The sequence below is a fragment of the Sarcophilus harrisii genome, chromosome 2 (assembly GCF_902635505.1).
Source record: "Sarcophilus harrisii chromosome 2, mSarHar1.11, whole genome shotgun sequence".
Classification (NCBI taxonomy): domain Eukaryota; kingdom Metazoa; phylum Chordata; class Mammalia; order Dasyuromorphia; family Dasyuridae; genus Sarcophilus; species Sarcophilus harrisii.
The window spans coordinates 630,595,218-630,614,277 of record NC_045427.1 but is presented as its reverse complement, the minus strand read 5'-3'; the positions used below and the strand labels follow the sequence as shown (position 1 = coordinate 630,614,277).

Below are 19,060 nucleotides of genomic sequence, written 5' to 3'. Positions count from 1 at the left end.
CAGGCGCTTAATTGGTGCTTTCAGCCGTCTCCCTTTACTGCGGACTCGGCTTAGCTGGTTTGCGTTCCGCGCCGCACGTGTTCCGGATTCGGCCCGTGCGCAGGCGTCCCCCCGCCCCCGAAGCCCGCCGCGCGAGTCGGCGGCCCGGGGAGACCCGAGAGCAGCTGGCCGCCGCGCGTGCGTGCTGCGGAAACGTCACGTGGGCACGCCGGGAGGCCCCTCCCTCACCCCGCCTCTCCCCGCCCTCGCCCCGCCCCCATCCCGGCGGGACGCTCGGAGGCGGCCCCGGGACGTTCAGCCTGCCTGGAAGTCAGGCGGGCGGTCGGCGGGCCGGGGGTGAGTGTCCCGCGGGGGCGCGCGGGCTAAGGGGGCGGGGGGCGAGGGGGCGCGGGGGCGGGGGACCGCGGGGCGGGGCAGGCGGCCGGTGACAGCCTCCCGCGACTGAGGGGACAAAATGGCGGCGGGGTGCTCCCCTCCCCCCAGGGCTCGCCCCGGGCCCGCCCCCGGCCCCGCTGCCGAGACCCCCGAGCGGGGTCGTCCCCGAAGGGCGTGATGACAGACGGAGAAGGGGGGGGCGGAAGGGAGAGTTGCGGGGGAGGGGTTCCCTCCGTGCCGCCTCCCCCAGCCGGGACTGGGGGGCAGCCCCCCTTCGGGGGCGGGGGCGGGGGCGGGGGCGGACCGCTGTCAGTGCCACGTGTCCGGCCGGGCGGGGGGCGGCACCCTGCTTCGGCCGGTACCCCTTGTAGCGGCCCCCTCCCGGCCGTGGCCCGGCTGACCCGGGCCGGGGTCGTGCCCTGAGGCTCGCCGCGTCTCCTCATACTGGCGCGCACCGGGCAGCGGGTGGGGGAGTCCTCGCCGCTCTCCCGGCTTTGGTAGCGCCCCGGGGAAGTGTCTCGGGCAGGCTCCCTCCTGAGGCGCTCGAGGGAGCGTTTGCGTCCTTTACCCCATTTTACAGACAAGGAAACTAAGACGGGCCTCGGGTCCGGTGCGGAAGTCCCACGTGGGGAAGGATCGCTGCCTTTTTGTTTGCATCCTCGTGGGGTGCTCTGCACGCCGTAGGTGCCTAATAAGTGCTCGCCGGATGAGAGAGGTGCGGCCCTCAGGTTGCCCGTTGTAAAATGGGTCTCACAGGTTACTGTGGCAGCCCGGGCAGCCCGGGCAGCCCGCGGCCCCAGAGCCCGGCCAGCTCTGCTTCTCCAGGGTCAGGCTGCCCCGCGGCCTCCCGTCACATCCCCCAGAGGCCCGTCTGACCCCGCACCCCGAGTCCGCGGAAGCTGCCCGTCCTCGTGCTCGCCTGGGAAAGGGGCACTGCCCGGCCCGAAAGATTAATCCAGAGTAGGGGAGCTTTCTTCTGAGACACTTCCCACAAGGGGACGTAGGCTGTGTGGGTTTAACTCACTCCCTGGCAGGAGTATTCGTTTTGTTTTTAACTAATTGGGGTCATCATCCTTTCTTTCACTGTCAAATGGGGTTCATAATAGTCCTCTCTTCTGGGATATGAGAGAGAAAAATCAGGCGGTATTTCTAAACTGCTTAGTGCAGTGCTTGGCGCATAGTAGGTGCTTAAGAAATGCTAGTGCCTTCCCTCCTGCCTGCCCACAGGCACCAAAAAAAATCCTATTGTTCTTTGAAAATGACTGAGGGAACTGATTTGTTGAAAAGGTTTTCCTGTATGGCACGATAGATAAGCCGGGAAAGCTCCCTCCCTTACTGTCCAATAAAAAACTTTTTGCTTAAAGCCCTGTTGAAATGAGCACAAAGGAGTAAATTTTTTTTTTTTTAGCTTTTTATTTTCATAATCTGTGCATAGTTTTCAGCATTCGCCCTTGCAAAACCTTGTTTTCCCAATTTTTTCTCTCTCTCTTAGACAGCAAGTGACCCAATATAGGTGAACCGTTGCAATAAGGAGTAAATTTTTCAAGCTTACTTTTGACCACTATTAGGAGAGTCTGTTTTGCACACATTTTCAAGCAGCTCTGCTCCTACTATGTACAAGGCATTATGAGATTTTTATAGGTAATCAGTGAACACAGTGTCAAGTGCATAGAAGGGACATGTTAAATACTAGCCAATTGTTCTGGTCAAGGCAGCTTGCAAGGAGTCCTCCACCAAATTCATTGTGGTGGGATCCTGAGCTCCCTTTAGTCTCTGACAGCAGAATGTCAAGTCTGCTTGGTCCTTCCATGGTGGAAGGGATTTCAGGGCACCCCTGGTGATGGACTGTTGTCTGAGGGCCGCTGTGGGAATCCTGGGGTTGGGGAACTGCTTGTAGATTCTGCCACCTGGAAATCGTGGGGATAATCTTGAAGTCACAGAACTGAACAGCTCCCTCTCATTCAACCTGATTGCCAAGGTGCCTGTAGATATAAAGTCCTTGGCTGGACTTTTTCCCTGAACTCCCAGCTTTGAGCATTTAACAGAGTGCCTTTGGTACCTCCATAGTTTCTCCTTTCAAAACTGAGCTCCAGCTACCAACCAGTCAACAGATATGAAGTGACAGTTGGTGGAGGTCCTGAGCTACCGATACAGAATTGGGCAACACGGATCGTGGTACCAAAGCACTTTTAAGTTTTAAAAATACATTTATATTGATAATTTTTGTTTTTAATTACCTACAAATCTCATTTTTTTTTTTTCTTAGAGTACAATCTCAACAATAGGAAAGAATAAAGAAAAAAAAAAACAACAACAATCCAAAGAGCAGTACAGGAAAACTAACCAATAGAAAAAAAAAAAGTATGACATGAAGTGTTCTACTTTTCTAGGCCTTCTACAAAGAAGCCATAGGGAACTGATGCCTTATATTTTCTCTTTGGGACCAAGCTTGATTATATAATTTAAGAGCATTGGAGCTTTTAATTGGAAAAGTGATTTTTCTTCTGTTGAAGTATTTTAGTACTTTGTACCTCTCCATTGTCATCTCTTCACATTTTATTTTTATGTACATGTCTTATTTCCCTTAATAACAGCAGCACACCCACAATAACTTAACATTTATGTAATAGCTTAAGGTTTCTCAATAAACATTATTTAGTGCCTGCTGTGTGTCAGGCTCAGTGTTAAGCATTGCAGGTGCAAAAGAAGTTAAGCATCAGTCTCTGCGTCTGAGTAGTTCACAGTCTGATGGTGGAGACAGTATTTGAACAGCTATGTTCAGACAAGTTATAGACAGGGTACATTGGCAGTAAGTAAAGGCTTTCTGAGGAAGGCAAACTGAAACCTGGAGAAAACCAGGGAAGCATGGAGGGAGATGAGATTCCCATTCCTGGAACCTGAGATGCTGGGAGTGTGGGGATGACTGTCTTGTTCAAGGAATATTGAGAAAGCTCGTGCCACTGGATCACAGTAGGTGGTGGGGATGTGAGGTTTAAAAGAACTTGGAAAGTTGGGAAGCAGATTTTGAAGGGTTTTTGAACACCAAGCAGCACTGAGTGGAAGGGAGAGGTGACGTCCAACCTGTGTCTTAGAGATCATTTTGAGTGCTGGGTGGGGGGGTAGACTGGAATGAGGACAGACTTGTGGCCGATAGACACTCTCACAGCCCTTGGAGATTATTGCAGCAGTGCAGGAATGAGATGGTCAAGCCCTGCCCTAGGAGGGGTGATCAAGGCAGGAGAGAAGGGGCCCATGTAACAGGGGTTGTAGAGGTGTACTAGTTTTGCCTTAGTAGCAGATTGGATGGGGAAGAATTGGGGAGACCCAGCCTGGGAGCATGGGAGCCTAGGAAGATTTATTTTGACCTGCTCTGTAATGCAGATGGTTCATTTTGCAGATTATGAAACTGAGTCTGAGAATTCAAAAAATGATCACACTGGTAATAAGTGTTGGAGCTTTGCCTTGAATCCAGGTTCTCTACACCTGGTCTGTTTTCTAGAGAGCAAGTAGTGTTATACATGTAGTAAACTTTTTCTTAGATGTTGGATGGAAGAATGGAATTAATTATTGAATATTATAATTAATCATATGCTTCCCCCTCTGTCCTGCTAATAACATCAGATAGCCTGGGTGACATTGAACAAACTTGCTCCTAAGATACTGTGCTTTCTGTGCCCTTGGTCAACAGTAAGAATAGCTGAATTGCAGAGCAGAAGGAAAGACCTGGAGAAACCCTGGGATACTGATTATTAGGAAGATTATGAGAGCTGGGTGTTAATTGCTTTCTTTTTTTGATTAGGAATTACAAAATTCATGTAGGGAAAAGATAAGACAACCTGATCTGTTATCTTTTATTTTTTATTTCTTCTTCTTATTTCTTAATTGTGTGTGGCATGCTTTTTTATTTCTTGAAGATTTATTTTATTTTTCCCAGTTAACAAGTAATTGTTTTCTTTCCCTCCAATCTCATTGGGGGGGAAAAAGCTTTTGTAACAATTATAAACTGTTTGATCAAAACAAAACAAATTCCTGAATTGTCTTTGTCCAAAAAATGTCTGTCATATTCTGCATCTTGAGGCCATGCCTTTAATGTTGGGAAATGGCAGAGTCACCCACCGAATTGATTATTTTAAGTCTTTGCAGTGTTATTATTTGTTCCTCTGGTTCCGCTCACTTCCCTGTGTATTAGCTCATACAAGTTTTCCCCAGTCTCTGAAAACTTTTGTGATTTTTCAACATGATGATATAACTTCACATTCCTATACTATAGTTTGTTTACATGATGGACAGCCCCTTACTTTCTAGTTCTTAGTCACTACCAAAAAAAAGAGCTTTATGTGCTACATAGATACAGTATGGATATACCTTCTTTCTCTTTCTTTGGGAGTGCTGAGGGATGGGCTGAGTAGTGGCCTTACTGGCTCAGAAGGTATGGCTTGTGACTGTTTGGGCAGTTACACCTTTCTTAGAATTGCAGCATGGATGTTTTTAAAGAAAATGTAAATCTCATTTGCTTTAAAAATACTGAAATATGTAGTAGAACATTGTTCTGTCAGGAAAAAAGCCTTCTGGTCCTGGCTCCCTATAAACTGGTATGTGCTGGCATTTAGTTCATCTGAGCCTTAATTTCTTATCTCAAAATGAGGAGATTGGACTTGATATTTTCTGAAATCTATTGGGATGTCTTAAATTCCACAAAAGTTTCATTAACTACATTTTTAAAGAGTCAAAAATTTTTTTTTCACTGATGTACGAGTGAAACAATTTTATTTAATAGTTTTTAATACTTTGGAAGCTAAACTTGCTAAATGTGTCAAAAAGGAAGAGATGACATTAAGGACTGATGCTATCTTTTTTTATTGCAGGGATCAAAATCCATGGGTTCAGCCAAAAATATGATAAGTGAGCCTGTTGAAGTAGAAGAAGATTATCTAATGATGGTAAGTCATTCTTTCTAAAGGCAGTAATAGCAATTTTTAAAAGTTGTGTGAATTACATTTATTTGAAAATAAAATTATTTGCCTTGTGCAAATAAAAAGTTATTTTTAAAGTTGTTTTTTAAAACTTGAGCTGGGCTTGTCCTTTGACTAAAATTTAATCTATCCCTGGACCTTTTGGAGATTCCCCAAATTCTTAATTTTTTGGTACGAAAATCAAAAGAAGTGAATTTATTTGGTTCCTATTTCTTTTTATAAGTAAGCATTTACTAAATGTATATCCTTACAAAGTTGGAGTGGTGATTACTTTTAGTTGGTTACATTCATCTCTGTGTATATACTGAATCCTGTTTTAAAGAGAATTGAGGGAAGTTTCTATTCTTTTGTAAGATAAAGAAAAATTATTTTCTAACCTCTTTTTTGAAAATTTGAAAATATTGTATTCCGTTTTTCTTAGTGAATCATATAGCAATTCTATACTGCTTGTGTCCTAAGGTTGTTATAAAGATCAGGTGAGGTCTGAGAGGGAAAAGTGCTTTGAAACAGAACATTATATGAATGTGTGTGTGTGTGTATACATATGTGTGTAGGCGTGCAGGTGTGATATACACATCTATCTACAATGTATATTATACAAATTTGAGACTTTTATTATTATTAAATGAAGGACAAAGGATGCTTGAAGTAACTGGAATAGAAACACATTCAGTCTTGTCTGCTCTCAGTGTCCTTCATCTGGGAGCTGCCTTTGGCCCACCCGAGGCTGATCGTGAACCCCTCCCAGAGTCATCTGTTCCAGACCAGAGCATTGCTTTAGCCAAGCCAGACGGATGTTCAGCATTGGGGGAAATGGGTGGGAACAGAGAGTTGTTTGTTTGTCCCTAAAATATTTGTATTTACAAATATTGTCTCACATGATTCTCATAACAACCTTGGGAGATAGGTGCTGTTGTTATCGCCATTTTACAAATGAGGAAACTGAGGGCTAAGTGATTTACCCAGAGTCATGTTGCTAGTTGCCTGTGGATAGATTTGAACTCAGTTCTTCCTGTCTTTACGTCTAGACCTCTGTCCCGTGGGCCACCTGGTTGCTATACATATACACACACATGCATATGTATAGACATGAAGAATGTGTTGTGTTGCTTTGTGAGGAATGTCTCATAATTGGTCTTTAAAAATTCCTTGTTTCTGGTTGCGAAGAGCCTCCTTTCTGGTTGTGAGGATGATTGTATAGAAAGTGCTTTCTTGGAGAGAAGCCTCCTGGGCAGGATGCAGTGCTTCTTTGGTCCAGGTGCCAGAAAGCTGGAGTTTCTGCCTGACGAGGTTTTTGAGTTGCTGTCCACTCCAATACGTAGGCCCTGGTGGACTAGGGTTGTGGAGTGAAACAATATAGCTCTTTGTCTTTGTGGAACCCCGGTCATTCTTTGTCATTCTCTTGTACTAGGGAAGACATCAAAGCTTTGAAAACTACCCCCCTGTACTGTAGGAAACTTTCAGGATTGCAGTACACCTCACCACTTAGTGGAACGCGGGTGTATTAACAGTAATGGACTTCGGTGCTGCTGGACAATCTGTCGTATTATTTGGTCTCTTCCTAAGGCATTTGCAGTCTACTCACTAGCAGGCTCTGAAATGGGCAGAATCGCAGGCACATTGCTGGGAGGGAACCTTTGAGATCAGATTGTGCAATTCCCTTGTGAGAAGATGTTTTCTGGGCCCTGATGAGTGCACAGATCACAACTTGGTTTCTCCCAAGGGGGAACCTGTCCTCAGCTGCTCCTGTTCTACTTGCTCATACTTCTAACAAGTCTTTAACTCAGTTCCCAATTGTTCCTTCTCTGTAGCTTTGGCAACCTTTACTGCCAATGTCTAGGAACTGCCCTTTCTCTTTCAGTGTCTCCCAATTGTCCACTTGAGCCATCCTAATCTTAGGGAGGATTTACAATATATTTACATGCATGTATATAAATATATATCACATGTGTGCACATATGTTACATATATGTGGTGTATTTACACACAATATATAATGGTGATATATTTATATATTTAAAATATAATTGTGTGAGTATATGTATATATATGTTTGCATTTATATACCCATGCACGTAGGTATATGTATGCATGTATATGTGTATTTGTCTATACCTCTATATTTATATCTTTCTGGAGCAAGTTTCTAGAAGTTCTCTGATCCACACTAGTTTCTTGGAGACTTCTCGAAGTTTTATTCTGGCTCTTTGACTTCCTGAAATCTGCCATGATGGCTATATCCTTTCAAAATTGTGTGTTTTCTCCCTTGAGTTATGGCTGGGATGACTTCTCTTGTTTTTCAGAGACATCTGCGGCTTTGGCTCCACTCATCTTCAGTGCCCTGGGTCTGATGTATTGGTAGATTTATGACTAGCATCACATCCTTTGCTATTTGACTGGAAAGCCAACATGGTACCTTGCTGACCCTGAAATTCTTCCATGTGCATATGATTTCTGCCTCATCTTCCATTCCCTCTATCACTCAGGATCAATTACTGAAAAAAGCCATGTGTGTTACAGGTTATTTTATTTTAAAGTTTTGTCTTAGTTTTGTTGACAGATTTTGTTTTTTACATCACATTCATTTCCTAGTAAATCCTTCCCCTCTCCTCTATAGAGTCAGCTGTTATCTGTAACAAAGATTTTCAAAAGAGAAAAAAAGTATATCAGTAGAATGGAGTACATACCTACTCTGACAATATATTCAATATTCTACTCTGCTTTCCCACCAAATTCTCTACTCTCAGTTATAGATTATTTTAGATAACAATCTAATGGATCTCATACCTCAATCATCACATGAATAAAATATGCGTGAGAGAGCAAGTTTTTGAATCCCTAGGGACAGAGAGCATGTTACTGCTGGGTGGGTGACTTACACCATGACCTCTTGACTTTTAGCTTAGTGATGTTTTTGATGTAACAAGCTGCCCCTGAGTTACTGTCTTCTTAGGAAAGCTTTTCCTTCATTATGATTCTGGAAGAAACTAAAAATGCTTCTTTTTATTCTGTGGGTGTGGGATTAGGAGGGCTTGGAGAAAAGAAAGCTATTGGAGTAATAGAAACAGTGCCCAGATCTGTGGAGGAGTCCACAAAGTATAGCACAAATTGGGAGAAGAGAGTAAGCTTGGTAGGTTTGGAAGAAAGACAGAAGCTGTGGGAGATCTGAAAATCCCTATGAGAAAAACAGCTCTTAACTTGAAAAGAAAAAAAATACTCTGTGCTTTAAAAAAAAAAAAATCTTGGGTGCCACATAGTCCAAAATATGCTTTGGATTATGGGAGAGAATTTCTTTGTAAAACTTCATGCTAAATCTGTGATTTTTGCCAGGGCGGAGTCAATCTGCTTTGTGATACAGATTGCAACCCCTTTAGAGTTGCTGTGGCTAAAAAATTCCTGGTGATGCAGCTGGCCTGGTGATTAGCTTCTTGGAATGTAACTTGTCTTCTGACAGTAGACATATTGTTCATCTCTGGACCTTTCCATCTTGGAGCTATTTCAGCTTAGTAGAACCTGCCAGGTCTTGTATTTGAGAAATCAGGGTCAGTTACCTCATTGACATGAGTGGAACTTCAGTGAAGTGAGGAAATCTTGCAGAATTTGAAACAGAATAAGTTGACCTTCTTTGGGTTATGTGGAGTTTCATTTTGAAAATTTTGTAATTCATTGAATTTTAATAAAAATTTATCTTGTAAAATGCTTTATAATTTTTAGTGCTTTAAAGCTTACTAAGCATTTTCTCCACAATAAGCCTGTAAAGGAGGTAGTGCAAATATTCTCTCTGCTTTATAAATGTGTACATGAGGTCCTGGTTTATCTGAACTTGTGTTAGAATATAGTGTGGTAGGCAGTGGGCTCAGCTGGCACTGTAGGAAGCTTTTCCCAGTGCTCCTCCATTTCAGAGCCTTCCTTCTTATTATCTCCAGTTTATTCTGCAAGAACTGGTTTGTATGTTATCTTCCTTGTGTTCACTGACAGCAGGGACTGTTTTTTGCCTTTTTTTGTCTATCCACTGCTTAATTGTGCTAGGCACATAATAGGTGCTTTATCAATGGCTTTTGACTGATTTTTGATTTGGAAAATATTTATCTGATAAACTAGTAGCATCTGATGAATTGGGAGCTGAGAGGAAGAGGGAAAGTGGGACTGTTTTAAGTTGCTAAAGGAAGATGTACAGGCTCCTGCTGCTTTGGAAAGTCATCCCTAGGAAAAGAAAAGACTTTGCACAAGCTGCCTTATACACTGGCAGTAATGATTTTTCAGGGGCTCACACAGAATACAGGGAAAACTAGGTTTGCTAAAGGTGGGAACAATAGATCAAATTGGATAGTTTGTCCCACATCTTTTAGACCCCTCCCTAGATATCAACACTGTTTCTGTCAGATTATCTTCTGAATCATCTCAGTTTAATTTGCAATCTTTCTCCTTGTTCCTTTCCTATAATGTTCTGGGTGGTTTTTCCTGGGGGTCTCTGGAAGCAGGCTTCGTTTCAGTTCAGTAATCACCACAAGAGTAGTCAGGGTTTAAAGTCCAAATCCTCTATTATCTCTTTCAGTCTTATCTCCTTTCCTGGGGCCCGGTTAGCTTTCTGGAGAACCTTTCAGACCGGCCTTGGTCTCAGTGGAGAAATGCAGGAGAAAAGCCTGCCACCAGGAGCCTGACCAAAGGTGAAAAGAATCTGAGTCCAAGGGCTTGTGCTCCAGCCTCCAGTCCGCTTGTCTTTTCTAGATCTCTCTAAATGAACCTGGCTGAGGCTCCTAGTTTATATGCTCTACACTGAACACAAACCAATCATTATATCACTTTGAAACCATCATTTGTTGTAAGATTAAATCTATCATACTGAACTTGGACCATGCTAAACTAAATGACCATTGTCTCATCAATTCCACTTAGTTAGTACCTTGTAAGAATCCTTGTTTCAAATTCAGAGTTCTGGTGCATAGTACTTTCCTGCTTGTTTCCAAATGTGCCCAGGTTTCCCTCATTCTTCCTAAGAAAGGGATATTGCCCACTCAAGCTATCAATCAGCCTTTATTTCTATTCTTTCTCAGCTGTTGTTATTTGAACTTCCTTCTCTAAGAGGACCATGACATCAGAGAGCAGATGCCATGACATGCACATGAATGAGATTGAAGTGAGAGAGGACTGGAAAGGGTCACCAACCTCATTTTCTCCTCTAGAGCCATCTGGGTTCAGTGACCAGATATAGACCATGATGCTGGAGGAAACCCTAGATGCAGTGGGAGACTAGCCTTTTTAAGCTAAAGTTTTTAAATGGGTCTCAGGATAACTGAGACAATGGCCTAATTAGTGATTAAGGCTAATTAAGAATTGCAGCCAAAAGTGGCTTCTTTTCTCTAATCACAAAAAAATAAAAAAATCCAATCTGGGGGAGGAAGGTTCTCATGATTTCTGGCCAAAACAGCAACAATTGCTATTTACATTTAATCTGGGCCTAAACCATGACCAATTAGGTTGGTTTAGACTGTAACAGATGAGGTAGAATCTTAGGAGTTGGAAAGGACCTTAAAACTCAAGTAGCCCAGGTTTCTGCCCAATATTGTCATTTCTTCAACAGAGATAGTCCTTATGTCCGTAGCAGATTGTCCTTCTGCCTCTTCTTGAATGCTTCCAGTAATGGGTAATTCATTATTTCATGAGACAATCCATTTTGGTTTTGCACCACTCTAATTGGTACATTATGGTAATACTTAAAGGTAAGCATAAAGGCCCCAACAGTATCTCATTAGGAAAATGATAGGGTAGGGGATTTAGCATGAGCATGGGTAAATGTAATACAAGACAGTTTGTAAAGGGAGAGAGGTCTGACAAGTGAGGGAGATGGAGACTAGTGAAGTCTTCATGGAAGAAGTGGTACAGAAGTTGAGCAGATTCTGAGAATTTGATGAGGAAAGGTTTATTTCATGCATGGACAGGTGCAGAAATGGGATGGGATTTCATATTCAGAAGGCAACTATTATTCCAGTTGGACTAAAATGCAGAGTTCATAGAAGCATCAATTTTGAGTTGCAAGGGACCTCAGAGGTCTGCTAGATCAGGGCTTCTTAAACTTTTTCCACTCATGACTGCTTTTCACCAGAGAAATTGTTTCATGGCCTATCTCAAATCTGAGCCCAGGGATTTTTGGCAGTGTCCATTCATGTTCAGTGCAAAGTGCTCGTATTGTGTGTTCAGAACCAAGGCTGCAGTGAAGTCATACAACACAGGCAAGTGCTCCCAGAAACATCTTGGATTCTTTACTTATTTGATTTGAATCTGTGTTCAATTGTTGGCATTCAGAACTCTTTTACTGTTGCCAAATTTTTCATGATCTACAAACTTGGTACATGACCATATATGGGGGTCTCAACCCACAATTCAAGAAGCTTTGTCCTAGACCAGTGTTGTCAAATTCAAAGAGTAACAGGCCAGTAAACCATACCTAAGAATCACGTGGTTCAGCAACATAGTAGAAAACCATATATGAACATAGCTTTGTCCTGTTTTAATTTATTTTGTCAAAAATCTCCCAGTTACATTTTGTGTTTGACATCTCAGTATCTAGACGATCCCCTTCATTTACAAATAAGGAAACTGAGATTCAAAAAGGAGAGAACTGCCATCATTTGTTAAGTAGTCGAGTTCAAATTTGACCCAAATCATCTGACTCCAAATCCATTGCTCTGTCCTTTTTTTTTTTTAATCATCAGCATTTTTATGTATTACTACCAAAGTCCAACAGAAAGAGATACAGAGAGAAATTCCATTTACAATAATTGTAGATAATATAAAATATTTGGGAGTCTACCTGCCGAAGAAAAGTTATATGAACATACTTACAAAATGTTTTCTTTTTTTTTCCCGTATTATTTTTTAAAATAACTTTTTATTGACAGAACCCATGCCAGGGTAATTTTTTACAACATTATCCCTTGCACTCACTTTTGTTCCGATTTTTCCCCTCCTTCCCTCCACCTCCTCCCCCAGATGGCAAGCAGTTTTATACATGTTAAATAGGTTACAGTATATCTTAGATACAATATATATGTGCAGAACCAAACAGTTCTCTTGTTGCACAGGGAGAATTGGATTCAGAAGGTATAAATAACCCGGGAAGAAAAACAAAAATGCAAGCAGTTTATATTAAATTCCCAGTGTTCTTTCTTTGGGTGTAACTGGGTGTAACTGCTTCTGTCCATCCTTGATCAATTGAAACTGAGTTAGATCTTCTCTGTCAAAGAAATCCACTTCCATCAGAATACATCCTCATACAGTATCGTTGTTGAGGTATATAGTAATCTCCTGGTTCTGCTCATTTCACTCAGCATCAGTTCATGTAAGTCTCGCCAATCCTCTCTGTATTCATCCTGCTGGTCGTTTCTTACAGAACAATAATATTCCATAACATTCATATACCACAATTTATTCAACCATTCTCCAATTGATGGGCATCCATTCATTTTCCAGCTTCTAGCCACTACAAAGAGGGCTGCCACAAACATTTTGCATTGCTCTGTCCTTTGTGCTAGGTGAAGTCATGAAGAGGAATCAAGGAGGTTGGAATCAGGTTGTTCAGGATCTTACATTGAGGTTAAGGAGTTTGTATTTTATCTAAAAGGAAATAGAGAATAACAGTAGTGTGATATGTAGGTAATGATGTGAATAGACGTTGCCTCAGCAAGGTGATCTTTGTGGAGAAGGCATTGGAGGGGAGGTTGGCTTGTCCAGGATTTGAGGTGATGAGGGCTGGGACAGGAGCCATGTGAATGCAGAGGGTGTGGATGTAGGGGTGACAGGATGGCAGCTGATCTGATTTGGGCTTGTGGAAAAGGAAGGCAACTTCATAACTGTCAGCCTTGGTGACGGGGAGATGGCAGTGCCCTGGAGGGAAATCGGACAGTTTAGAGGAGGGCTCAATTCAGAAGGGAAAAGAGAATTCCTTTTGGACAGTTTCAGTTTCTCTTATGCCGGAAAGGATATAAGGAGTATGGCCCTGGCAAGAGACTTTCTGCCTCCTGAGGACTGGCCTGGCTAAATATGTAAGCAGCAGTTCATTGTTAGTAGTCTGGCCATTGGGGGATGAATGATTTAGTTGTATCAACCCTATGAAATGATGAAAGATACAAAATGACTCTCAGTGATAGTAATTGGGGGAGAGTATGAGGAGTGAGCTGTATCACTGATTCCTTTATTGGTCCTTGTATATCCTCAGTGACTAAAATACAAGTGACACTTAATAGTTATTTAACTGAATTGTGTATCCGGGGCAACAAGAAACCTAATGTTTATAGGATGCTCTGTCATTTAGTATTGCACTATTTATGATGAAAATGTGTTAGCTGTCTCCTGTGCATATAGTTCATGCTTTCACCAATTGTAGAGGATGAGCAGGTAGAGAGATTCTACAGGATACTCAGTAAGACCTTCCCAATTTAATTACTGTAGACTTCTGCACTTGTAAACTTTAATGTGAAGGTAAGGTAGGGTAGGATGGCAGAAAACATGTCTGGGATCAAGAAATGTAGGAGTCTAAAGGTTTATAGATTACAAAGAAGCCTTATTTTTCTGTGCCATTTCAGGAGGAGAGTTGGGAGATGCTTCAAATGGTAAATGATAAATAATGCAATTGATGGAGGTTACTCCTTCCCATTGTGGGAGATATTTTCCAAATCAGCTGTCTTTGTGCAGTCGGACCTTTTGACTTGTTAGAGTATCAATCGTGATATCATAGATTTAGAGCAAGAAAGGACCTTCGTGGTCAATCAGTCTAGTATCCTCATTTACAGATTAGAAAGCTACTGCCTAGAAATGCTGCCTCAGTACCAAGTTACAAACCCAATAAGATAGATAATAAATACATCAGCCAATTACATATTACCAAAATCAAAATTAAGGAATTGATAACAAATGGAGAGAAAACAAAATTATAAGAAAATATTAGAACCAATTATATACTAACAAAACTAACAACTTAAATAAAATGTTTGAAGAGTTATAAAATAGAAATTACCTAGCTTAATGGAGTAGAAGATGGTTTGCCAAACAATTCATTGTCAGAAAAAACAATTGAGCTAGGAATAAATATACCCCAAAGAGGAAAAAGGCAACCCTAGAGCAATGAATTTGGAAGTGAATTATATAAAATATTTAAAGAACAAATAATTCCTTTGTTACACAGACTTTAATAATAAAAAAAAGATGATGCATCACCATGAGACAGTTATAGTACTGATACCTAAACTAGAAAAAAAATGGAGAAACAAAGTTATAGACCAAAATTAGTCATGAATATTATTGTAACATATAAAAATGTATAGGCAAAGAGGATACAAGAAATATATTAAAAACTAATACTCTGCCCATGGTGCATTTCTAATACTTCTGTATTAGAAAAATGATGAACGCAAATAATATAAATGAAGGTAACAAAATCATATTTGTATCAGTAGACGCGGAAAAATGAAGCCCTTGCTTATGGTAAAAACACTGCAAACCATATGAATAAAAGGAATCTTGATGTGATCAAAAGTATCTAAAGCAAGAGTTGGTGTGATTTATAACAGAAACTCTGAAAGCTTTTCCAATCAGATCAGGCTAAAGCAGGATTCTCATTGTTTTCAATTTTGACACTGCTAGAAGTGTAATGAGGAAAAAAAATGGAGAAAATAGGTATCGGAAAAGAGGAAGCAAATTTATTTCTATTTACAGACAATGAGATGTATTATTTCGAAAACTATCATGAATCACTGAAAAATTAAGCTAGACAATTTTTTCTACAACATTTAATTAGCATTTATTTAATACTTTAAAGTTTGCAAAATGACTTTAAAATTTTTTTATTAAAGCTTTTTATTTTCAAAACACATGCATAGATAATTTTCAACATTCGCCCTTGCAAAACCTTATATTCCAAATTTTTTCCCTCCTTTCTCCCCTAGACGGAAAGTGACAGCAAGTAATCTAATATATGTTAAACATGCGCAGTTCTTCTATGCATATTTCCACAATTATCATGCTGCACAAGAAAAATCAGATCAAAAAGGAACAATGAGAAAGAAAACAAAATTGCAAAGTATTTTACAAATCATTCATTTTATTCTTATAAAAGCCCTCAGAGGTAGGTGCTATTATTTATCCCCATTTTACAGATAAGAAGTGTGAGGTTGTATTTGAATTGGAGTCTTCCTGACTTTAGGCCAGGGCCTCTCTAGTGCACTATATGCCTACTACTATAAGGTAGTGGGATAAAAAATCACAAATGTCATTGCTTATAACAACTATATGGAAGAGAAATTCTGTGTACATAATCAATCAACAAGAAATTATTAAAACATATAGTTTGTTCCAGCCCTCAGGCTAGGCACTGACAGTACAAACACTTGCCTTACATTGTAAGAGGATGAAAAATATTTATACTTTCGATTTTATTGCCCAGATCTGATGGCCTTTTCTTCCTCCTCCTTTTCTTCTTCTTCATCCTCTTCTTCCTCTCTACTTGACATCTTAACCACTTTCTTTTGGACTTTGACCTCTCTCCTTTCTTGGACTGTGTGATGTTGCCTTCCTACCCTGGTGATCTTTGTCCTCCTCATCTCTTTCATACTCCTTGATTTGTTCTGCAGGTTCTGTCCTAAACTCTGTGTCCATTCTCTCCACACTCTCTCAGTGGGGGACCCCATTTGCTCCCATGGACTTGATGATCACTTTTACACAGATGACAATGAATGGATAGATTGAACTCTAGTCTCTCCTGAGCTTTAGTTATATGTCTTCAGTTGCTGATTGGGTATGTTCCAGTAGACATCTTAAACGTAACATGTTTAAAACAAAACTCATTATTCTCCCTGTTTCTGCCCCCATCTCACCCCTTTTTAAAAATTTCACAATTTCTTTTTTATTTCCCCCCCAATTACACACTTCCCCCCCACTTTTTGTTTTGAGGGGGCCTTCATTGCTGTCTCTGACTCTTCACTCTCTCTCATCTACATAACAAATCATGGCAAATTTTGTTGTTTTTACCTCTTCAGCTTCTCTCATGGCCTCTTAATTGGCCTCCCTGCCTCAGGTCTTTTCCAACTTCAGTCTGTCCTCAGTCTAGCAGTGTCAGATTTCTGGCCACAAAACTCCTGGCAAAATAAATAAAAATACAGTACCAAATAGATAATATTTGCTTGTGGTTTTCAAAGTCAATATGTTGTCCCCAGATTGGTTTTACTTGAGTTTGATATGCCTGATCTATAGAACTGCCAAAGGGATTTTCCTGAAATTTAGGTCTGACTTGTCACTTACCTTCTTGATAATCTCCAGACACTTGTGTCTGACAAGTCCCTCCCTTGCATCTCGGCTCTGTTTTCCTCTCTTGCCCAGCAGTGGGCTCCTGCCTCACTTAGCACACCTTCTTTTGCCTTGGCTCTTCTTTCCGGTCACTGGACATTGGTACCCTTCTTCCCATGATGCTATTTTATATTGATGCAGCCTGGAATTGGAGCCCTTGTGCAGAGATCTGAGTTTCTTGCAGAACTTGGCTCTAGTGCCTTCTCTTAAAGGAGGCCTTTGCTGATTGCCTCAGTAGCGAGGTCCTCTTTCCCTAAATTTCCCTGCGTTCCAATTGCAAGTTCTGATTTTGTGCATCTCTCATGGAATGTTTGTTCCTTAGAAGCAAGTCTGATTTCATTTTTATTTTTGTATCATTAGATTAATCGTAATTTTGTAGATTTAGTGATCATAGCCTGCCTGTCACAGTACCTCAGAGACTTGTTTAGAGACTTTAAGCAGCTTGCCCAAGATCCAAGGTGGAATTTTAACCAGATCTTCTTAACTGTAGGTCTGATATTCTAGAGAGTTAAGAACACCTGGTTAATTTAAGCCTTGTGTTAATTATTTTATATAGATAGTACTAATTTCCACAATGTAAAGTTGAAAAGAAGGTATCTTAATAACCATGTTTCTGAAGCAAACATTTTACAGATAGGCCTTAATCTATTTTGTTTCCCTTGTTACAAACTGCTGACATTGTGATGTCACAGTAATGGTTAACATGTAAAAACTAGAAATTTACAATATGGAATATCACCTGATATTTAAGCCATATAAATAATTTTAAAGTTTTCATGGCAAAGTGGAAATGATATAGAGAAGTAAAAATAGGAATTTAAGCAGAACCATCAAAACATGTAACTCTCAAGACTTCATAGATCTCTGTTCACCTGGAAGGATGAAGCAAGAATGTAGAAACAAATTTCTATATAGCAATCTACAATTAAAATAGATTTTTAGAAACGTGTAGAAAATTTTTAAAGTTGTGGGCTGTAATATAATGTCAAAAATTTCACTGCTGATGAATATATTAGTCACTAACATGTGTAGCTTGTTGAAAATTGCCTTATGTGATCTGTAAAGTTCTCTGCCTGGCACTAGATGGCAGACTTTGGCTTTATTTAAAAATATACAGATTTATTTAGGTGCCCTGAAAGAAGACCCCAGGAGAAAATATTATTGTTATAAATAGCCAAAATGATATATAGTTTCTCAAACTCATTTATCGCATTTCAAATCTTGCTACACATAGATAAAGCTGCTTAAAAATGTAATGCCTTAGATGTTTCTGACATTTTTACAAGAACTAGATTATTAAAAATGACAGGATTTATGAATGTGCTATTGAAATAAGTCCACAGAATATCTGTGTGGACTTTAAATAAAAGTAGAATTTATATTAGCAAACAGTTGATATTTAAACATTGTGATAAAACCAATAATAACTAATGTTATTGCATACAAAATGTTGGAAATATAAATAAAACGATTATAAAAATTGTAAAAAAAATTTTAAAAATAAAAACTGCCAGTAGCTTTTTGTTTTAATTTTTTTCCATGCATGGAAAAAGAAATGATTCAGTATAATGGAGCTAAAAAGTTTTAAAGGTGGAAGGGCGTTTTCAGTAATAATAATGGTAACAACAGCAGCAACATTTATATAGCACTTGCTGTGCATTGGGGTAAGCCCTTTACAATTATCATCTCATTTGATCCTCACAATTTCCCTGACAGGAAAAGTGCTATTATTACACTCACTTTACTGATGAGGAAACTGAGGCAAATGGAAATTAAATGACTTGCTTGAGTCACACAGTTAGTAAGTGTTTGAGGCTAGACTTGAACTTAGAAAAATGAGTGTTCCCGACTCTATAGGCCTGGTGCTGTATCTACTCTGCCACCTAGTTGACTTTGAACTAGTAACTTTAAGTTGGGTTACTGGTTGTAAACCAACCAGTTACATCATTGAGTATAAGATTCACATTTTTCCTAATTATTAGATGGTGGGAAGTGATTATCCACTTCACCTGTATAGATGTAGTCAGTTGTTTCTTAAATTATCTGGGAGATAGAATTCTTAAACCAGGTAACCATGAGGTTTATGTAGAATGCCCATGGGATAGGTAGGTAGAAGTCAGTAAAGATTAGGAGGAACTCTGACCCAGAAGGGAATTACTTCAGAAATGTTCCCATAACTGAGATGTACAGGTTGCTGTTAGATAGTTGGCAACTTTTTTGGGGGGGAGAGGGGTCAAATAACTTTTTTTTAAAAATTAAAGCTGTTTATTTTCAAAACATATGTATAGATCATTTTCAACATTCATCTTTGCTAGTCAATAACTTTTGACAATAGGAAAAGTCCAAGGAGTTTGGTAAATGGGCAGACTGGATAT

The 19,060-nt window shown here is 40.3% G+C and overlaps 1 protein-coding gene across 4 annotated transcripts in view; it reads left to right on the top strand.

Annotated features, from left to right (window-relative positions):
* Nucleotides 1–225: 225 nt before the first annotated feature.
* Nucleotides 226–19,060, top strand: part of SCAPER (S-phase cyclin A associated protein in the ER) — a 352,222-nt gene continuing 333,387 nt past the window's right edge. For 2 of the 4 annotated variants that reach the window (XM_031956799.1, XM_031956802.1), the window contains exons 1-2: nucleotides 267–336; nucleotides 5,241–5,315. In XM_031956799.1, the coding sequence (XP_031812659.1) occupies nucleotides 5,253–5,315 (63 nt within the window). In that variant the 5' untranslated portion in view covers nucleotides 267–336; nucleotides 5,241–5,252. Of the gene's footprint in view, nucleotides 337–5,240; nucleotides 5,316–19,060 lie in introns of those variants that run through there. The other 2 variants (XM_031956800.1, XM_031956801.1) reach the window with 2 other exon arrangements.